The sequence below is a fragment of the Asparagus officinalis genome, chromosome 9 (genome assembly GCF_001876935.1).
Source record: "Asparagus officinalis chromosome 9, Aspof.V1, whole genome shotgun sequence".
NCBI classification, from domain to species: domain Eukaryota; kingdom Viridiplantae; phylum Streptophyta; class Magnoliopsida; order Asparagales; family Asparagaceae; genus Asparagus; species Asparagus officinalis.
In genome coordinates, this window is record NC_033802.1 from 1026095 (window position 1) to 1047917 (window position 21823).

At 35.8% G+C, this 21823-nt stretch overlaps 1 protein-coding gene across 7 annotated transcripts; it reads left to right on the forward strand.

Moving 5' to 3' along the window:
- LOC109824014 lies at positions 8055–21182 on the forward strand. Of its 7 annotated transcripts, XM_020390513.1 has the most exons (12): positions 8055–8325; positions 15154–15464; positions 15538–16129; positions 16468–16763; positions 16852–17181; positions 17270–17756; positions 18347–18588; positions 18671–18869; positions 19025–19118; positions 19352–19437; positions 19536–19940; positions 20763–21182. In XM_020390513.1, exons 3-8 carry the CDS (start codon positions 16120–16122, stop codon positions 18743–18745), a joined length of 1440 nt encoding a protein of 479 aa, XP_020246102.1. In that variant the 5' UTR covers positions 8055–8325; positions 15154–15464; positions 15538–16119; the 3' UTR covers positions 18746–18869; positions 19025–19118; positions 19352–19437; positions 19536–19940; positions 20763–21182. The 7 variants fall into 7 exon arrangements, with proteins under 7 accessions (XP_020246102.1, XP_020246101.1, XP_020246104.1 ...); XM_020390512.1 differs by having other exon boundaries at positions 15154–16129; XM_020390515.1 differs by having other exon boundaries at positions 15154–16129; positions 19540–19940.

The window sequence follows — 21823 nt, forward strand, 5'->3', positions numbered from 1 at the left end:
CTTAAAAGGTTTGGCATGCAAGATTGCAGACCAGGTGACACCCCTGTTGCTAAAGGAGACAAGTTTAGTCTCAATCAGTGCCCTAAAGGTAACCTTGAAATTCAGGAAATGCAGAAGATTCCTTATGCTTCGGCTGTAGGAAGTCTAATGTATGCTCAGGTATGTACGCGTCCGGATATTGCGTACATTGTTGGGATGTTAGGCAGATACTTAAGCAACCCTGGTATGGATCATTGGATAGCAGTCAAAAGGGTTATGAGGTATCTTCAGAAAACAAAAGATTACATGCTCACATACAGAAAATCAGAGAAATTAGAGGTCATTGGGTATTCGGACTCTGATTTTGCTGGATGCCAAGATAGCAGGAAGTCTACATCAGGCTACATTTATATGTTAGCAGGAGGAGCTATATCATGGAAAAGTGTCAAACAAACACTAGTAGCTTCCTCCACTATGGCAGCAGAATTTGTAGCTTGCTATGAGGCATCCAATCAGGGAATATGGCTGCGAAATTTTGTCACGGGACTGCGCATTTTGGAAAATGTTGAAAGACCACTAAGGTTATATTGTGACAATAAATCTGCAGTAATGTATTCTAATAACAACAGGAGCTCAACTAAGTCAAAACATATTGACATTAAGTTCCTGGTTGTGAAAGAAAGGGTACAGAGTGGACAAATATCTATAGAGCACATTGGGACAAACTCCATGATAGCTGATCCTCTTACTAAGGGATTACCACCTAAGGTCTTTCATGAGCATACTGCTCATATGGGTGTGGTATTATTTGAGGATATTATGTTTTAGTGGGAGTTTGTATTTGTGGTGCTTTATGTTTGTTTGTATTGTCTGATCAGAAGGTTGTATTGTCTGATCAGAATAAAGTATTCAGTTAAGACACTCTGTTACATTATGTTTGGTTTTGACCTCACTAAAGGAAGACCAGTTGAAAATAGACATGTATTGATCACATTGCATGTAATTTTCATGCTGCACATCCATGATTGATCTATGTTGTTTGATTGTATTGGTATATGTGACCATTGATGGGTCGAGTCACGATAAATGTGACGAAGGCCGCTTTGATCCTATATTGATATAGTCAATGGACGAGATTGTTCGGAAATACCTTTTCAGTGATAGCAATTTTGAGCTCATAAGGTTATACACAATTTAAGGAATCATATGGTGCCCAAGTGGGAGATTGTTGGATTTAATCTAATAAATCTAATTGTGGGCACATATGATTAATCAATGTGTATTGCTATCTTTCAGGATAACCCACTAAAGTGATCAATTAAGTTGAGTTAATGGGTATTTAAATAAGTCATGGGGTTATATGTACAGATACCAGGTTGTAATTATGATTTGTCGAGGGGCCAAATTACAAATATACAACATCTATAAATAAGTGGTTATGGTCCCTAATCTAGGGTTACATTCTCTAATTCTCTTCACCCCCATCTAAAGAGAAATTCGGCTAGAGAGAAAAACCCCTAAGGTTAGAAGATCCAAAACCCATCTCAGGTTTCATCTATGGATTCAGGTATAAGCTTCCGCTCTTTTGATTTTTGTTAATCTCTTCGAATTAATCATGGCTTTATGGTTTTAGATCTCAAGTTTTTATTTAGATCTAACAGTGGAAGCTATTTTTTATAATGTATGTGCAACTTATGGAGGTTGATGATGGTGTAACTTGGAGTTCATCATGCACAAAGTAAAATCACATAATAGTTCTTAATTTCAAATGACATGAGAGTAGCAAATAATATATAATTTATTATCTCCAAAGTGTAAATTATATCCTAAAATCCTAAAATCCCAATTTAGGAATACTAGGATAAAAAAAACTTTACTTACAAATCCATATATTATTTACTGGTGGTCTTAATAAGAGATTACAACCATCCCTATAATTATATCTTACTTGAACATTTATTTTGCCAAATCTAACATGCTACGCTCTATCTGACCATTGCAATGTAATAGATCCATATTTTAGACAAAAATAACATTAAAGTATGTATGATATAACTTATTTTCCCTTTGGTTGTTTAGTATGTAAACCATATGTAGCACATTCTCTATAATAGTATTTTTCTTCATTACTTTTAAAAATTAATTTTTACAGCCATAAAAAATACTTTTTTTTAATGTATCGTAAAATCCCGATTTAGGAATACTAGGATAAAAAAAACTTTATTTACAAATCCATGTATATTATTTATTGGTGGTCTTAATAAAAGATTACAACTATCCCTATAATTATATCTTACTTGAACATTTATTTTGCCAAATCTAACATGCTACGCTCTATCTTACCATTGCAATGTAATAGATACATATTTTAGACAAAAATAGCATTAAAGTATGTATGATATGATTTTTTTCCCTTTGGTTATTTAGTATGTGAACCATATGTAGCACATTCTCTATAATAATATTTTTCTTCATCAGCCATCAAAAGTAATTTATATAATTTTTTATAATAGTTACTTTGTATTAAATGACTCACTTATTAGTTGAATAATTATTTTGGATTTGCTCATTGGAACGTAAAACAAGTATGCCAAAGTGCAATGCACATGCACTAACCAGGTACTGAAAGGAGAGATATAAGATTGTTCTTTCACATATATCTGCTTATATCCTAAGTTTTTAGGTCTAATAGCAAGTCAAAAATACTTTGATTTACTAAATTGGCAATTAGTTTAGTAAAATTATGCGAATAATGAACTAATAATAAAATTCAAAACCTTAAAGTATCATCTCAAAAGGCTAATGAATGGCACGGCCATGGGATGCGAATAAATAGGCCATACATCTCTTTGGATTTATCAAAACAAATTATTAGCCAACTAATATTTCTTAACATGTGTTATAAGTTTCTTTTTCACCAATGTTGTTTCTTGCAAAAAATTAAATCATAACTCAACTTTAATTTAGATCAAGAACAAGGTAATGAAGGAGAATATATATATATATTAAGGATACCAATTTCTCCATTAAAATTTCTAAATTGAGTTATTTATTTAGGTTAAGACCAAATTACCCTTGGTTGAAATTAGCCTCCTCCCCTTGTAAAAAGGTAGGTAAAAATGTAAATAAAGCAATAAATAAGGGTAAAACAAAGACATAATTGACATGTGAGTAGAACATGCGAATACCCATACATTCAAGTAACATAATATACTAATTTGCCAGGTTTAAACCAGTTGAGTATGTAAGTGCAATTTTTTACAATTTAGGATGTATAAGATTAAGGAAGATGAAAATACAAGGTGTTTAAGTGCTTTTAGCCTTTTAGAAAACCCCTTATATTGAGCATTTCTTAGATACCATTAAGTTGCAAAATGTCATACCCCCCCCACCCCTATAAAAATCAACAATTTTCAAAAAATCCTTCTTAATTACAATAATCCTTACTTCGTACTTTTTCACATATGAGTAAAATTATGCAGAGTGATATTTTTGCCAATAAAAATTATGTTCACGCTTTTAGGCTTTGAATGTGGTGTTTTGAGAGCCTTAAAACTTAAAGAGTTTTGTGACATTTTAAAAATTAAAGGGATTTATTCAGGGGCATTTGCGAAATTTACCCTAAATAGATTGTATAAGTTTTATGATTAGAAAAACTAATCTGATATCTAATAAAGTGTTAATGCAAATCAAACTAATTTAAATTGCAATTAAATAATAAAATTATAAAATAGAAAAATAAAATTAACATTGCAATGCCCACATATAAACAAGAAAATGGACACACGTGCAAAGCACGTGCACCTTACTAGTAAATTAAAACGTATATTATTAGTTTGTCATATGTGTGTGCATTCAATTCTTAGATATTATGTCAAATACAACTTACAATCTTGACATGAATATTTGTTTGCTTAAATTGATTGAGTGTCCATGGACTGAACCTCAAGACCAAATAAAGGTAAGCACGAAGATCCTGCTTGCAATAAATCATTTCCCCTGATTCCGAGTTGTTAAATGGTCGGAATAAGTTGTTGTTTTACTTGTAATCTGCCAGTTTGGGTGACAGCAACATAAACACAAATAAATGAGAAGCTTTCTTATTTTCAGAATTTTATTTTTGATTGATCTCCTGTTATTTTTTATGATCGAGAAGGTGTCAGATTTGCAAAGATACACTGTAGTCTGTAGACAAAATTCGTAAACACAAGCAGAGAGATCAAAATCAAAATTCTTCATTAGAATGATAATACTCTTATCCTTGCAAAATTTCAAGTGGTAAAGGTTCTAAAAACAGATGTAAAACTGACAAACTCAATCACGAAACACCTCTTTCTCTAAGCTGAAAATGACAACTTTTGAGGCCGTCAATCTAATTTCTTGGCGCAAAGGATCCCTTCTTGGTTTCTAGAATAGGTTAGGCAGATATCCTAGTGCAAAGACTTGAGTATATTCTCCACTTCGCTTACAACCCCAGATTCGTCACGAACTATCAGCTTGCCTCCGGGCCTTGCTATCCTATCAACCTCTACTACCACTGGTAAAATCTTGCATCTGAAATTTTTAGAAATTGACTATATATGTCTGGTTAGGCCAAAGACATAAATGTATGTACGGTGAAAACAAAAACTAAACAATGGTTTTCAACCCACCTTTTCTTCACTTGAGAGAACAAACGATCAGCGTGCAGGAGGTCGTAAGTTCTTGGATAGGTACTGAAAGATTCACACCAGTCATGGTACATACCAAAGAGGCCACACTCATAGATAATCGACAGTGTATCTGGTGAAGCAATGTTCACTAAATTCATGACCCACACTTTCATATCTTTGAGTGCAGCAGCAAACCTATAAGAACAAAGCATAAAATTATCATGGGCTCATTATGAACACATAGTAGCAGTAGAGTGGCAGCACTACCATGAAATATTATAACCTTACCCTCTATAGACAGGTCTCATGTCCATCACATTTCTGACTCTGGATCAGTCAATACCAAAACCATGAGATAAGACTTGTTGACTCAGCCCTTTTTTACATTTTCAAGACAGCACATAGAGAAAGTATATGCCAATTCCTAAAATATCCTTAACCATTACCCCCCAAAACTTATCTGCCCTCTCTCTCTTCTCTCTTCTCACGCTTAATGCAGATTGCCTCAGAGACGCGTTACTATCTTCGCAGACAGGAGCGAGGGGGATGGGGGCTTCGAGTCGAGTTTTGTTCATGAGGTTTAGAGTATGAGTATTACACTTTTATGACTAATAAAAATCCTCATGTAAGCAATCTTGGATTTATTATTATTTTTTGCTCAAGTGGCTATGATTTGTGGTTCATGATTTAACTTGATTTTGATTTTGATTTTGTGCATAATTTCAGAATGATGGTTGTAGATTTTGGGAGTGGTTTGACAACCCCGTGTACAGTGTAGGAATTCTCAATTATTTCCACTTAGGAGGGGGATGGGGGCTTCGAGTCGAGTTTTGTTCATGAGGTTTAGAGTATGAGTATTACACTTTTATGACTAATAAAAATCCTCATGTAAGCAATCTTGGATTTATTATTATTTTTTGCTCAAGTGGCTATGATTTGTGGTTCATGATTTAACTTGATTTTGATTTTGATTTTGTGCATAATTTCAGAATGATGGTTGTAGATTTTGGGAGTGGTTTGACAACCCCGTGTACAGTGTAGGAATTCTCAATTATTTCCACTTATGAGAGAAGAACTCACTGATTTGAAGAGAAGCTTGAATTTGAAGGATAAATTGATTAAAAAGTACTATGAGACTGAGATGCCATAAGGTAATTTCCAAACTCAAGCAAGAGTTTAAGTTGAATAAACAAGACCATGAAACTTGTTATTGCTTGGATGAGGTCGTACTTAGATGAAAATTTAATAAAATGTATTGTGTCTATTTAGTGATCAATTTTGGTATAATTTATTACGATTGTATGTGAAATATATTATGGATGTCATGTGAATATGTACAAGTTCATTCAAATAGAACTTGATGTGCATAATAAACTAAAGATTATATATAAATTATGTGTATCAAAACTTGAATATTATGGTATATAATATGTATATAATCTTGAGGTTATTGTGTACATAATATATACAAATTATGTACATAATCTTCAAGTTACGCTACCCTATTAAATCTCATACACTTATACATAATCTGTACATATCCTTCAAGCAATATCAGCTGTCAAATCCTATGATCTGCAAGAACATGACATGTTTCCTATGTTAACTTTAACTGTTACATGTTAACTTTCATCATTATATGTTAACTCTCCTCATAACATGTTAACTTTTTAGCTAAACATGTTAACATTTATCATAATATGTTAACTTTCATTGTTACATGTTAACTTTCATAATAACATGTTAACTTTTAACTGAATATGTTAACGTTTATTATAATAAATTCTTATATTCTTACAACTGATATTGTTTGAATACACGATATGATTAGACTTATAATCTAGGATGAGATAAAAGACTTGGCCATAGATTTTTTTTAAACGCTTCTACGAAAATAAAGCAGTAAAAGTTAATAGGTTTGGATTAAAGTTAACAGAAAGCAGCGAAAGTTAACATTCAGTATGAAAAGTTAACAGACTAGGAGGAAAGTTAACACGTTCTGTTAAAAGTTAACATATAACTATTATAGTTAACATGTTTTGGTAAAAGTTAACATATAGCTATGATACTTAACACTATTTCGATTATACCATGTGCACTTCAAATCATCTTCACTATCAACAGAAATACTCAGATTCGGGTGCCTCTCAGATTTATATATTAATGATAAATCATCTTGAGGGACTTTCAGTCTTTCAAACACATCAAATTTTAGTTCAAAAATTTACGTACATTGCCAAGATCTACATAACAAGTAAATTCTTTCTCAACAAAGAATCACAAAAACACTAGTATTAAATTTGTTCATTAACCCCCTCTTTTTAAACTTAATTAATTACTTTTACACATATCTTCCCTTTGCGATAAACTCCTCCAAAACCTCGTCTCATAAAAACTAGTCCACATCTCCTCCTCCATCGCCGCCACCTCCGGCGATGGAGCCGCCGCCGCCGGAATCCCCCACTCCTCCCTCATCTTCACGCCCTCTCCGTCGTCAAGATCGAAGCTCGACCAGATCCGCGTCACACCGCCGCAACGCCGCCTTCTTCCTCATCGTGATGATCCGTCGCCGGTAGTGGACGATTAAAACGGTGCTGCTCGTAGATCTTGAGACCACCCGTCTCCGCCGCTTCATGTGCGCTCGCCGGTAGATCGTCGCCGGTCGCCTCACCACTAAGTAGATGATGAGGTTGATGACGCCGCAGGGGACGCAGCAGTAGATTGTCGTGCACTCTGCCGCGGTGCCCCTGACGATCTCTCCGATTCGCACGCTAGAACGCGTCGAGTCGGTTAGGGTCACGGACCGCCGGCGGTAGTGGGCGATCGAGATGGTGCTGCTCGTCGATCTTGAGACCGCCGTCGACAACGATGCAGAGAGGAGGAGAGAAGAACAGGAGAAACGAGCAGTTAGGGGAGATGAGGGGGAGAAAGAAACAGAGAAGAAGAAGAAGAAGAAGAGAAGGGGAATGAGTATTTTCGAAATATTTTTGGATTGATTTATGGGAGAGTGTGAAAAAGGGCCAGATCACATTTTTTTGGGTTTTTGGGTTAAAGAACATGGGAAAAACATTGAGGGGCTGAGTCATATCCTCTTTATTTTTTGGGGGCCTAGACACATTTTCCCCTTACTTTTTAAGTTTATTTCTAGAATTTAATGTTTTTTATTTTTTTATTTCTAGTTTAATTTTTGTTAGGATCCAATCACTATCTGTGTATCACCTCACATACTTTGGTATAAATATTTGTAAGGCGTTTGATGATATTTTCTAAACAATATTGTTGATTATTATGTCAGTTATTCTATGCCAAATAAATCAATATGATGGGTTGCAATATTTCATTCACTACCCAAAAAAAATAAAAGAAAAGAAAAGAAAAAAAATCCTCGAAATTCTCTCACGCTCTACTAGGCGCATAACCGAAACACGTGGGCGCTTCATCGATTAAGCACCGTCGAAATCCAAATAAAATATTCAATTCCTCCCTCGCAACGGATGATCCGATTCCCTCTCCTTTCTCTCTTCCCCTTTATAAATCATCATCCTCTACGTGTGTGACCCAATTCCCTCTCCTCCCTCACTTCCCCTTTATCGCCCCATCCCCCAGACCCAGTCACTGCTGCCTCTTCACCCACCAAAATTGATTGGAGGTGGAATGATATGATCTCGCATGTGGCTTCACCTAGTGGATTGAGGTAAAAATATTAAAATTTGAGAAGTTTGGGAAATTATCCGTGCATCATGTTGATCAACTAGCAAATACTATGGTTTCCACTTTGTTGGTTATTTACACAATTAGGCTTTAGCCCATAATTTTTGGGTTTTTGGTTGTTTATTTATTTAACTTTTCTTTGTTTAACTTTCTCAAAACAGTAGCGCTTTTTATGATCTGTAATCTGTCCATTTATTTTCAGCGTGTTGTGCGCAGAAGCCAATTGTTGTGCTTTGAGGAACCAAACCAAATGCCGAGAGAGAAGACCAAACAAACCAAAATAACGGCACAAACACAAACAACGAATTTTATGTGGTTCGGCAAGTTGCCTACATTTACGGGACAAGAAGAGGATGAGGTTTTCACTAATAGAGAAGAAGAGTACAAACTAAGATTACAAATCACTCAAACTCACCAATTAATCTCACAAACAAAGCTCCTAATCTCTTAAACAAAACCCTAACCAATAGCTCTAGAAAACTCTCTTTTTCTGTGCTCCAAATATCCCAAATACTGCTCTCCCAAAACTATAAATCGTGTTTGATATTTATACCAAACTCGAAACCAAATCAGAACAGGAAACCAAATTTTGGGCCAGACCCGACTGGCGGTCGATCGCAGAAAGCTCGCGGTTGACCGCGACTAATGACAAAACCCATAAAACATTTACCGGGTTTGACGGTCGATCGCGGCAGTCGACCGCACCAAACTCCAGACTCTCGGGTTTGATTACAAGGTTTGGTGGTCGATCGCGACGATCTATGCACCAAGCCCTAAATCATACCCAGGGTCTGTGCACGTATTCAGTCGACCGGTCTTGCTCCGCGGTCGACCGAACAACTCCAAAACCAACTCCCTGTGTCCAAAATTCCTGTTCTTCATCAAATCCTTCGTCAAATCTATAATTTTCCACCTCGGTGAAGTTTTCCCAAAACTAAGTCGACACCAATACCAATCAAACGTCTCACTTGTTACGTCCAGTACGAAGTGGAACAAATCCGCGATAATGGACTCAATCCACAACAAATCGAGACCCAAATGAGAATGTGATCACTCACCAAACATCAGTATCAACTCACCAAACTGGTTGCATCATAAAATGACTGCCTACATATCCTCTTCCCAAGGAATCAAACCTTAACGTAGTTCACCAAATGGCCTCCAAAGGCCCTCAATCAACGAGAAGAGTTCTCAACTCTTCTCCAACATCACCAATAAATCTGCAACTGATAGCTCTCCTAATGGCCCCAAAGTAAAACGATCCAAACACCTTCATCTGAGGTAAACCAACGGTTATATCAAAATTTGAACTATGTCCACCAGTTGTACTCGAATCAACCAACTCATTATCTGCATCCACATCAATATGATCCCCAAACTGTGTCACCTCAGCTAGAATCCTAAACGATGTAATATGATTTAAGGTATGTGGAGTAATCTCCATCCAACGTAGAGCAACATCACCCTTCACCCGCTATGATATCCCAACGATCTGATTAACACTCTCCACCTACCGAGAGTAAAATATGATATACCTGTTCAAAACAAAATCAGAATCCAACAACTGATAACCAAACACGCCTCTGAATCCCAAATGTGCACTCGGATCAAATCTCACATTTTCGATGTGATCATATGCTGGGCAACTAAATATCCGAAGCAACTCAAAATCTGAAGCAGCTCCACCAGATCCAAATACTCCAAACGTAGTAGTCGACAATCTATAAATAAGATGACTTCAATATGTCAAAGCCTCAACACCAGAACTCCTCTGCAAACCAATGCTCGACATCAAACACCGATCCTCCTCCAGCAAGGAACGACCCATCAAATCTGTAACCTCATCTTGTCACCCCAATGTTTCCTCTCTAATGAAGAGTCTCAAACTGTCATGAGCTCGGCATAAACGCAGAAAAAAACCTCTATAAAAAACAGAACAACATGTTATCTTTCTACCAATACACTTCCTCTATATGTTGTTGACTACTAGGACTTCCTACCAACGAGACTTGATTGTAACCCACAAATGCCTAAAATAGTCCCTAACATAGGAAACCAAATACTGATTATCTCCTAATGATGTCTCCCTGGAAGGTCCCCAAATACCTGAATGAACATCACCTAGAAGACCCCTTGCTCGGTGAATAGAAGTGCTAAACTCCACATCGGTCTCCTTGCTCATACCAATGTGCTCACAGAACTTTAATCTGCAGGTCAAAGCACTCCTTAACAATCCATGCACGACACCAATAATCGAATAACCCAGTCTTAACAAACGCCACAGTCTAGCCAAATCCAAAGAGGTCGTCAACTCTCTATCAATCACCGTGCTCCTAATCAAATAGTATAAATTCTTCCTCCTGACGTCCTTCATCACAATCATGAACCTAAATATGATCTTCAAAGATGCATCCTTTAAGGTCACCCGATAGCCTGCTGCCTCCAAAACTCCAAGTAAAATAATGTTCTTCTTCAATTGCGGAACAAACCTCACTTCATCCAACTCCCGAATCACCCCGTCACATATCTTAATACGAACGGTACCGATACCACCAATAGAGCATTCATAATCATTACCCATGAGTACGATATCCCTTCTTTCTAACTCCTCAAAACTAGAGAACAATCCCTCCTAGGACAAATATGGTAAGAAGCACCCGAATCCAACATCCACTCTGTAGAGTCAGCAACACAAACTAACGGTAGTGCAGGCCACGAGTAGCTCGAAGAATCCGAATCTGAATTGTCGCCACTAGCTTTGGAAACATTCACCTCTGAAGCTTGTATAGCTTTTTCCTTATTCTTCCCGGCTCGATCTGTCAACTTCGGATATTCAGCTTTCCAATGTCCATCTTCTTTACAAAAGACACACTGATTCTTACTTACTGCAGGGTGTGCTCCTCTAGACTGTGATCTCCTATCTCGATTTGGACTCTTTGCTTTTGCGATCAATGCCCCCGCTACTGGCTCAATTGAAGTCTCATTATCTTTCTTCCGAAGCTGATTATTCACAAGTGCAGCGATGACCTCACTATACGAAAGAGATGCTTTTTCATTAATAAGAGTAAGGACGAAGGTCTCATATTCCTCGTCGGGCAAGGAACTCAACAATAACAACACATTGTCCTCATCTTCAATCATCACATCTACATTTGTCAAATCTGTAAGAAGCTTCGTGTAGTTGTTCATGTGATCATCAATGGAGGTTTCTTTCTTCAATTGGAAGCGGTAAAGCATCCTCTTCAAAAGCAAGCGATTTTTCACACTCTTGGTCAAATACTTGCTCTCTAGGATCTCCCAAATCTTATTTGTCGAAGTCTCATTGATCATATCATATTTTAAATCTTGACTCAAACAAGATCTAATCACAGCACACGCTGTTCTATTCATCTTCTTTCAAATTTTTTCCTCAATGTCGTCCGGTTTTTCGTCCAACTCCAATGGATCCTCTAAATTTTGCGCATTGAGCGCATTCAAGACTTCGCATCTCCAAAGACCAAAATTATTTATGCCACTAAACTTTTCCACGTCTATATTCATAGAGTGGATATTTAAAATTTGGACGGTCTTCACGTCGGAAGTATCATCCACAACTTCTTCTTTCTCGGCCATCTTTTTCAAAGCACCACCAAATCAATACGGAACAAACGAAGAATAGATCCAAACTAAAAAGAGAGATTTTTACCTCCAACTGAAACCCTAACAAGAGCCTCCGAAAGATCTCACCCCCACACGATGGTAGATAAGATCCACAATAGTAAAAATCTTACATTTATCACCAATCGAAGCCCTAGACGAACTTTCACAGCGATCTACTCCTCCAATTAGCCCAAACGTAGCCCGAACTCTGATACCACTTATTGTGCGCGAAAGGCACCAATCGTTGTGCTTCGAGGAACCAAACCAAAAGCTGAGAGAGAAGACCAAACAAACCAAAATAACAGCACAAACACACACAACAAATTTTATGTGGTTCGGTAAGTTGTCTACGTCCACGGGGCAAGAAGGGGATGAGGTTTTCACTAATAGAGAAGAAGAGTACAAACTGAGATTACAAATCACTCGAACTCACCAATTAATCTCAACAACAAAGCTCTTAAATTCTCAAACAAAACCCTAACCAATAGCTCCAGAAAACTCTCTTTTTCTGTGCTCCAAATATCTCCAATACTGCTCTCCCAAAACCCTAAATCGTGTTTGGTATTTATACCAAACTCAAAACAAAATCAGAATAGGAAACCAAATTCTGGGCCTGACCCGACTGGCGGGGGGCCGCCCAAAGCTCGCGCGGTCGACGCAACTACGACAAAAACCCAAAAACAAATTACAGGTTTGGCGCGTCTACCGTGACGGTCGACGCCACTCAACTCCAGACTCTCGGGTTTGATTATATGGTTTGGCGGTCGACTGTGATGATCAACCTGGTCAACCGCACCAAGCCCTGAATCATACCCAGGGTCTGTGCACGTATTCGGTTGACTGGTCTTACACGGCGGTCGACCGAACAACTCCAAAACAAACTCCCTGTGTCCAAAATTCCTATTCTTCACCAAATCCTTCGCCAAATCTACACAGTGATTATTGTGTTTATGTGAATTTCTTCATGCATGTCCTGTCTAAGTAATTTTAATTTGTAGTCATTTTAATTTTGTATCAATGTGATTTCCTGTGATTTCTTTGGGTTATAATCTCATCAATTAAAGTGCCTTAGTATTTCCTTGTATATTTTGTTACATATGCAATGTGCCTAATATCCATTCTTATACAAATGATATTGTGTGCTAATTTGCTCTGTTGAGGAATTATATTCATCCATGTTGTTCCTTTCCGTTTTAACTTATAAAAATGCTTGCTTCTTCTGTTTCAAGCTGTTCTAACTCTATGATGAAAAATAATTTATTTTCTGGATAGATGACATGTGAAATCTTGTCCATTAGTTTGTAGTTATGAAATTTCTCATTGCACATGTGCAATGCTATTAGTCTTTTCTATCATTTAAAAATTAGAGCATATGGGGACATCATAAATATATCTCATTTCAAATTCTATCTACAAGGTAACTGTGGTAAATATGTGGCATAAGATGTTCTACAAAGAGAAATTCTTCTGGGAAAATAATTATCAAAGAACATTAAATTATTGAAATCTAAGAGTTTTCTTCTGATATTGACATTATACTTGTTGACATTATTGTTCTGGTTTAAGTTTTTTACTCTCACCAAAATAAAAATCAGTTTAATTTTGTGCCTTGATTTTATGAATTGTATGACTTACTCAAATTCGTTAAGTTTATTTTCTAGTTTGAAGATTGAAATCGATTGATAATAAACATACTTAGAGTCGTGGACAAAAGGTAAACAGAAACTTCAGTCTTAGTTTTCCCGATTGCATTGTTAGATTTGAGTTATATGGAGATAGCTTGGCTTTTTATATGCTCTTCATTAAAATATTGCTTTCATTGGTATTCCTTACTTGGTGGTTTGTAAGCATATGGTTGATGAGATATATATACAATTTGGAATCTTGTATCTACATCTTGTAAGTGACTCGTATATAAATGAAAGTACAAATAAAACAGACTCTAAATGCTCCCGTTACTCACTAAGCTCCATTTAAGGCAATGTTAAATTGTATGCATTTCGAATTTAATGTATTAAAATTTAATTGGTTAATTGGCTTAATAATGTTCTTGGATGTATTTGGTATCATATTTGGCTATCTGGCTATTGCCAAATCAAGGCTCTCTAAGAGTGAAGACTGATTGAGAACCACACTACGGTGAGTCATGTTCACTTACCAATTTTCTCATTCATATTAGTTTTCTGCTTTAAGCATATATATTCATTTTGATTTATTTAGTTTTTAGTAACAATTTTAATGCGTACGTGATTGTTCATTTGTATGTTCAAGGTTCCACCGTGGATTTTCACCATCAATCAAAGTTACTACACCATGAGTCTAGATCATGCATGCCTTCCTTTTGGACTTCATAGCTAGTAGTTTTGATTTTTCCAGTTTGACCTTTACTGGCAGTAGTCGTCAAGTGAGTTGGAGTTCATGACAAAGCTCACTTAATCATCCTTATAAGAAAATTGGAATTGATTGCTATTTTGTATTCTCCTTGTTATGTGTTTTAAGTAGCCCTTTCTTCAGTGGTATTATGGTTTCAGTTTACCAATTTGCTTTTGTTCTCTTAAGTGATATTTCTGAAATGCAAGGTTTTTTTTTTGACTAATTAAAATTTGCGGGCTTATGTTTAATGATGAGTCTATCATAATGGCCAAGTATCATGTAGCATGTGCATTCTCAATCTTCAGTATGACATGTTGGTTTTTTGTGATTTGAAAATTTTAGAGCTTCTTTAATTGTTTTATAGTCATTTATTGCTCATTCGCAGTTAGCATCTTCATGAATAATAAAATGCACGGCTAATTGACTTCAATTAGTTGTGAACTGGGAGGTTGCCTAGTGGTTTGAAAGTTTAGCATAGAAAATCATAATTTGGGTGACATAACCTCAAACACAGTCTATGTGTTTCTGGTTTGAAACATGGGAATTCTGTGTTCTAGGCCTGAAATAGAGTTTCAGAGCTGTGTTTCTGGTTCAGAGAAGTTTAACTTACATATTCTATATTCACAGAGTCTCATCAAGCTTTTTAGCTACACTAGAATTTGTCCTAGTTTAACATTATAATCTTTTTTTAATCAAGCTAATTATATGTGTCTAGAAAGATGTTATTGATTGACTCGAGCTTTAAATTGTTTTAATTTTATATTGGACTAAAGCGTTTTCTTTTCCAACTTTATTTCAGTGGTTCTTCTTTGCATACATAATGGATAAGAGATGGATGACTTGCATGAAGGTTCCATTGCTGAAGGATTTCTAGCAAATGAATGTCTAACATTCTGTTCAAGATATCTAAACGAAAATGTGGATACACGATTGAATCGGACAGCTAGAAATGCCGATAGTGTTAGTGCACAAGTTCAAGGACCTTCCCTTTTTCTTAAAATAGGCCATTCTTTGGGAAAAACTCAAGTGGTTGGTCTGGATGATGAGACTTGGATTGCACACCGATATGTGCTATTTAATTGCAGTCACATTAAGCCCTATTTGGAGAGAGTAATTTCCTTTACATTTTGAAAGTTTTAAAATTATATATTTTGAAGCCTAAATTATGACTTAATTTTTGTAGTGAACATAAAGAGTTGATTGAAAGACAACCTAAAAGGAGAAAAATAACAGCATGGGCTAGAGCACAGGGTCATAGTTTAGAATTTCATGTATGATTTGAAGGCCGCATCAGGAGGGAAGAGGTACCTGAAGATACTAAGTGGCTATCTCGTGGGCCTGAATCAGTAAAAAAGTGTATCGGATTTGTTATAAATGGCTTCAGGTTTCACATAAAAGAACATGATATTAGAAAACGAACTCAAAATAGTGGTATTGTCATGACTTCACTAACAGGAAGCTTTTCAAGTTCTAGGGATCAAAACCCGGTGGATGGAGAAGTTACCTACTACGGAGTCTTGACAGATATCCTTGAGCTTAATTATTATGGGCATTTTAGCATGACATTATTTAAATGTGAGTGGTTTGATGAAATGAGATGGATATAATCTTCCAATTGTTGATTTCACAAAACCAGTATACAAAAATGATCCCTTTGTGTTTGCATCTCAAGTGCAACAAGTGTTTTATATTCAAGATTCAATGAATGAAAATCTCTACAGTGTTATCAAGTTAACTCTAAGGGATTTGTATTTAATGGAAGAAGATGACTCCAGGTTAGCCACCGGATAGTAATTTTATTGTTTGTTATCTTTTATGTACTTCTAATTAGTTGATTGTTTTCATCATTTACATTCATTGTAAACACTTTGAATTACTAGTGAATGAAAGATGATTACTTTTAGGTTTGCTAATTGATTTAGAAATTACTTTTCGGTTCTGTCTAAACTTTCATAACCTACCTAGAAATGGTTGATGTGTTTAAATTTTATTGAGGAGTTATTGATGCACAAGATTAAGTCAACATTGGGTTGTTATTGTAGTTTATATATTTGTGGTATTTATTCCTTTTTTATGCAACACTAACTAGCTTATTTCTTTCATTGATTATTAGGGACAATGAGTAAAGTGATTGATGGCCAAAAATTGGTCCCCTATGAGAAATTAAGACTCTCGAACATTGCTGCCAACAACGCAGAATTAGAAAAATTGGAATTGTCCAAGATCAAGTTAATGAACATGAATAATAGATCGTTAAAAAAGAAAACAATCACGAGCAATGTTGATGATAGTGATGTGGCTTATGTCCCAGAAGAAGATGAGGTTGATTGTGATAGTGATTATAATGAGGAAAATTGTGTTGCAAATGAAGATCTTCCTAGCCAAGACTTTTCATCCCATAAAATCAAGGTAAACAATCAGTTAGTCTTTGAGCTTGTTAATCTCTTAATGCTCATTTTACTCTAGGTTAATTTTTTTTTTGTTTATTTATGGTTAGCAACTTCCAACTGCAAAAAAAAGGAAGCTTAGTGCACTTAAAACTATGGATGAGTATCTTACAGGAGAATCAACGCATCCTAGCCGAGCTCATTCTCAGCTAACAACCCCTAGCAAAGCTTATTCTCTGAAATTAAACCCTATTCAAGCCTTCCAATCTCAAGAAGTAGCCGCTAGTCAAGCTTATTCTGAGCCTTCAAACTCTAGTCGTCAACTCCAGGTAGCCATTAGTGAATCTTATTCTCACTCTTCAAATTCTAGTCAGCTACTTCAAAATTGTGTTAGTGATGAAGATCTTCCTGGCCAAGATTTTTCATCCCACAAATTCAAGGTAAACAATAACTAAGTCTTCTAGCTTGGTAACCTATTAATGATCATTTTACTCGAAGCTAATTTTCTTCTTTGTTTATTTATGTCAGCAAATTCAAGCTTCGAAAAGAACGAGGATACTTAATGCACCCAAAACAATGAATGAGGATCTTAGAGAACAATCAATGCAGCCTAGCCAAGCTCATTCTCAGCCAACAAGCCCTAGTGAAGCTTACTTTCAGCACTCGAACTCTAGTCAAGCCTTATATTCTCAAGCAATAGCCACTAGTCAAGCTTGTTCTCAGCCTTCAAATTTCAGTCACCCACCTCACTCTCCATGGCCACATGCGTCAGCTCCAAAGATTGTAGATTGCCAACTTGCTAACTTGATTCAGCAACATCAAATTGCAGGCAATCGGAGGAGAAGTAGACGAACTCTAGAAGAAATATCTGATTGTATGACAAATGAAGGTCAAGCACAAGATTGTGTTCCAACAAATGAAACAGATCGAACACAAGTGGAGTTGGTAGTGCAGCAAACCTCTGCTGATAATGGACCGCGAGTTGCTCTAACAAATGAAGTTGGAAACGCTACTGGTAAATATTTGTTTTTCAATAAGTGATTAGTGCTCTTTTATTAAACGTTGAATCATTGGCTTTTTTGAGTAAATTTATCTCTTAGCAAAATTTTTTGAGAAATCTTTTTTAGCAAACATACATCTCCTTGATCAAAATTTTCTCATAAAACTTTATCATGCATGTTCAAACTTTCCTTGAATATTGAGGACATATGATTTGATGTTCAAGAAAGAGCTCATAACCAAACTACAAATCTTGATGTGAGTTATATTTGAAACCTGCAATTATAGGTAATTCTCTCATCTATGAGTGATATACAAACAACTCTGCAATCTAAGCGTCCTTATGCATCTACACATCCATGTCAAAGTACTGATGCAATCACCACATGTACACCAACAGTATACTGGTGGAAATGTGCATTAGATTGGATGACAGGAGGCCTTGCAATATTTGAAGTAAATTTATATTCTAGACTCTATGTTGATATGAAGGGATGCTAATTAGAATGCCCAATATACAGTTGTTGAATGGTTAGATTCTATTTACATAGTTTTCTATTTTAATTAGTGATTATATTGTTTTTCTTTTGTTTTTCTATGAAATAGGTCTTGCTAAGAAGAAGACTAGAGGAATCACTAAGTGTATCAATCTCACTGGAATAAGTGAAGAAGAGAGGAAACATATTACATTGAACGAACATGGAGAACCAGTTGGGGAAGAGAATGCAAAGCATCAAAGTTCATACTTGGAAACCTTGGCTTGCAATGCGCACTTAACTCCTTTCACTTATTTAGAATGGACTGATGTCCCAATTAAGAATAAAGTTGATATGTGGAATATGGTCAATGTATGCATGCCTTGACCATAAATTTATTTAATATCTTATTGGTTCCTGCATATGTTGATTTTCTTACACTTAAATGCTATAGAAAAAGTTTGTTATTGATGAACGTGGCCAATCTTGGGTGTTCTATTGGAAGTTTGTGGAGAAACTTCAAAAGTAGAATGAAGTGAGAACATTTCAACACCAAGACGACTTTGGCAGCTCGGCTGAGTAATAAACCTAAAAAAATACCAAAGGAGCAATGAGAAACTCTTATCAGGTTCTGGAGCTCGCCTGAAGGAAAGGTATGATTTATATATGTTGAGATTTTTTGAGCTTTTTGGTTATGTTATAGCTAGAGATTAAGGTATGATTTATATATGGTAGATTTTTGAGCTTTTTGGTTATGTTATAGCTAAAGATTATTTTTAATGATTATTACACCTGTGATTTTATATAGGCACGTAGTGAAAGGGGTAAGAAGAGTCTGTGACGCTAAAAAAAATATGCACCGTATGGGATCAAAGAGCTTTGCTCGAGTAAGAGCTGAGATGGTGAGACAAGTTAAATTTTTACATTGCATTTAGCCGTTGCTTTATTTTTCACTCCTTCCCTTGAAAAATCATTGGTTACAAGTAATTCCTCTCTACTTATATGGAGAGACGTGTTCTTCTCTGCCTCTAAGCTATTAGATTTTGTTCTAAGTTTCATATTATTGTTGCATCAGTAATCAAAGTACATAATACTATCTTAACATTTCTGCTTTTATTTGTCTGCATGTCAATAGAAGAAAAGTAAAGGATGTGACCCATCCAAAGTGGAAATGTCTTTCAAAATCTTGTACAGGCAAAGATGGAACAATGGTGGTTGATGGTAAGTCAAAACTAAAAATATGTCCTCATGGATTTTTCAACTAGATAATAAAAATTTATTCATTTTACTACTCTAATCTGATTATCTAACATGCTCAGCCAGATGTTGACCTTTTAAGATCCGACCAGTCAGAGGAAATTCAGAATAATGCATTGAAGAGACTTTGTGAAACCAAGATCTGGGCGTGTACCACTTCATGGAAAGGGAGTTAATCCAACGCAGTTGAGGGGGCATTCTGATTTATGAACACATTACAGTGGCAAAATAGCTGAGATGCAAGCTGAGATGCGAGTTGAGATATGAGCTGAGTTGAGAGAAGGGATGATTAATGGTTGGCAGATGATGATCTTGCAAATTCATGAAGGAAAACAATTGAAAGATATTAATGTCCCTGATATTTTTAGTTCTAGTTTATTTAAAGATGCTACTGGTGCTCTAGGAAAATAACACTAGACGGGCCTCCATTGTTGACAACAGTCGATAGTCCACATGATTTAGAAGAGGTAAATTCTCGAACTTTATTTACTTTTTGGGTTTTGTTTGCATATATGCCCTCTTATTGTGTGAATGAAAGTCATACTGATGCTAAATTTAGATGTTTGCTATAACCAAATAAAAATAAAGAAATCTGATGCAAGATAAACTAATGCACAAACCATTTAGTTTGTAGTTTTTGGTTCGTGCTATACATTCGGTCTTCTATTCAAGAATGAGTCTGGACATGCTTCTAGCTTGCTATACATTTGGTTTGTTATTCAATAATGGGCGAAGAGAATGTTTACATACTATTGATGCGGAAGTATCTGACATATTCATGGCTTGTTGTATCATGATTAGATTTTTTTTTATATTCTTCGATTTTACTGTTTCAGATTTGATTTTGGTAGGGTACTTACAACAAGTAGTTTCGTTGAGGTTGAGTTTTTTGGTTTATCGTTTCAGTTTTGGTGTTGGCTGAATATAAGCAACATGCACTTGCTTTTAGGCTTCAGTTTTAAGTATGGCTCGTACATATGCAAGATACTAATATAGCTTCAGGCTTCAACAATGTTATCCACAACAAATATAAGATATGACAAATAAATTTGGGGCTAGGTAACAATAATATTATTCTAACTTCAAACTTTTTGACTTTTGTCACCCCTCTAAACTGACTATTTGTAGCTTTGTAGTAGTTCAATAGTAATAGCTTCAAATAGCTATAGTCTGTTTATCTCTTGACTATGTACAAAAAGAGAATGATTCACCTCCTCATTTCCAGCTGCACCTATATCTTTCTTCTTCTACTTATCAGTCTGTAACTCTTTTTTTTTTTATGTTTTCAGATAATATTAATATATGTCAGATAATATTAAGATATGTTCTCATTTTGCTACGGGAAGAAGAAGATTTGGAGGGTGAAAGTTAGGAAGGAGAAGATTTGAAGACTACAAGTCGCTCAGATGATGATGATGTCAATCCTTAAATATTGTTGCTGCTTTATTTTCTTATCTTTTAGTGGGTCAGATTAACATTTTGTTCTACCTTTTGTTTACGCAAAACACTTGGTTTAGAATTCACTTTGTAGTGGCTACTGCATTTTAGACTTCGAGTTATGTGGCTATAGCTATGCTCGAAATGTGTGTATAACTCGACAGTTAGATCGGTTAGAAATTTGAACTATATTTGTTGACTTCTGTTTTACTAGGATATTCTTTGATCAATAATTTAAAAGGCCGTAGTCATCTATGGCAAGTATATATTGATTTTAAATGTTCAAATCGTCCATTCATTATTGTCCATCTCAAATTAGTTCTGATTTGGATGCAGCAAGATGAAGATCTGGATAATGCAACTCCCTTTTCGATGAAGACTGTACTATTAATCAGTCAATGCTTGAGACTCTAGGCGATTTGTGTTTGAAGTTCTTGTATGGCTTAATTGAGTTTTTGTAATTTTGAATGAACTTGATCGTGACTTGAATTACTTCGATCCATCTCTTTTTTATGACAAATTATTCAGAAATAATAAACTGTTGTTTGAGCACTAGACTTTGCTTATAGTTTTCTTTGGTGATCCTTGATATGATAGGTTTTTGAAATACACTGTTGGATACAAATAGGGCAAGACATATTAGCAATGACCTGCAACTAATGTATCACAGGTGCAGTGAAATGCAAGAAATTATAGTAACCAGGACATGTCACAAATTATAACATAATGTTGCATGCAACAAACACCACACATTCTCACATCTCAGTGCAGGTGTAGCTGTAGCCATGTATTATGATTTGCAGCAACTACTAGCTGTCGCGAAATGTAAGTATTTGCAGCCATTGTTGTTGGATTTGGGTGAAGAATCAAACCTCCGCAGGCGAGGTCGACGGCAAGCTCGAGGCGAACTTCT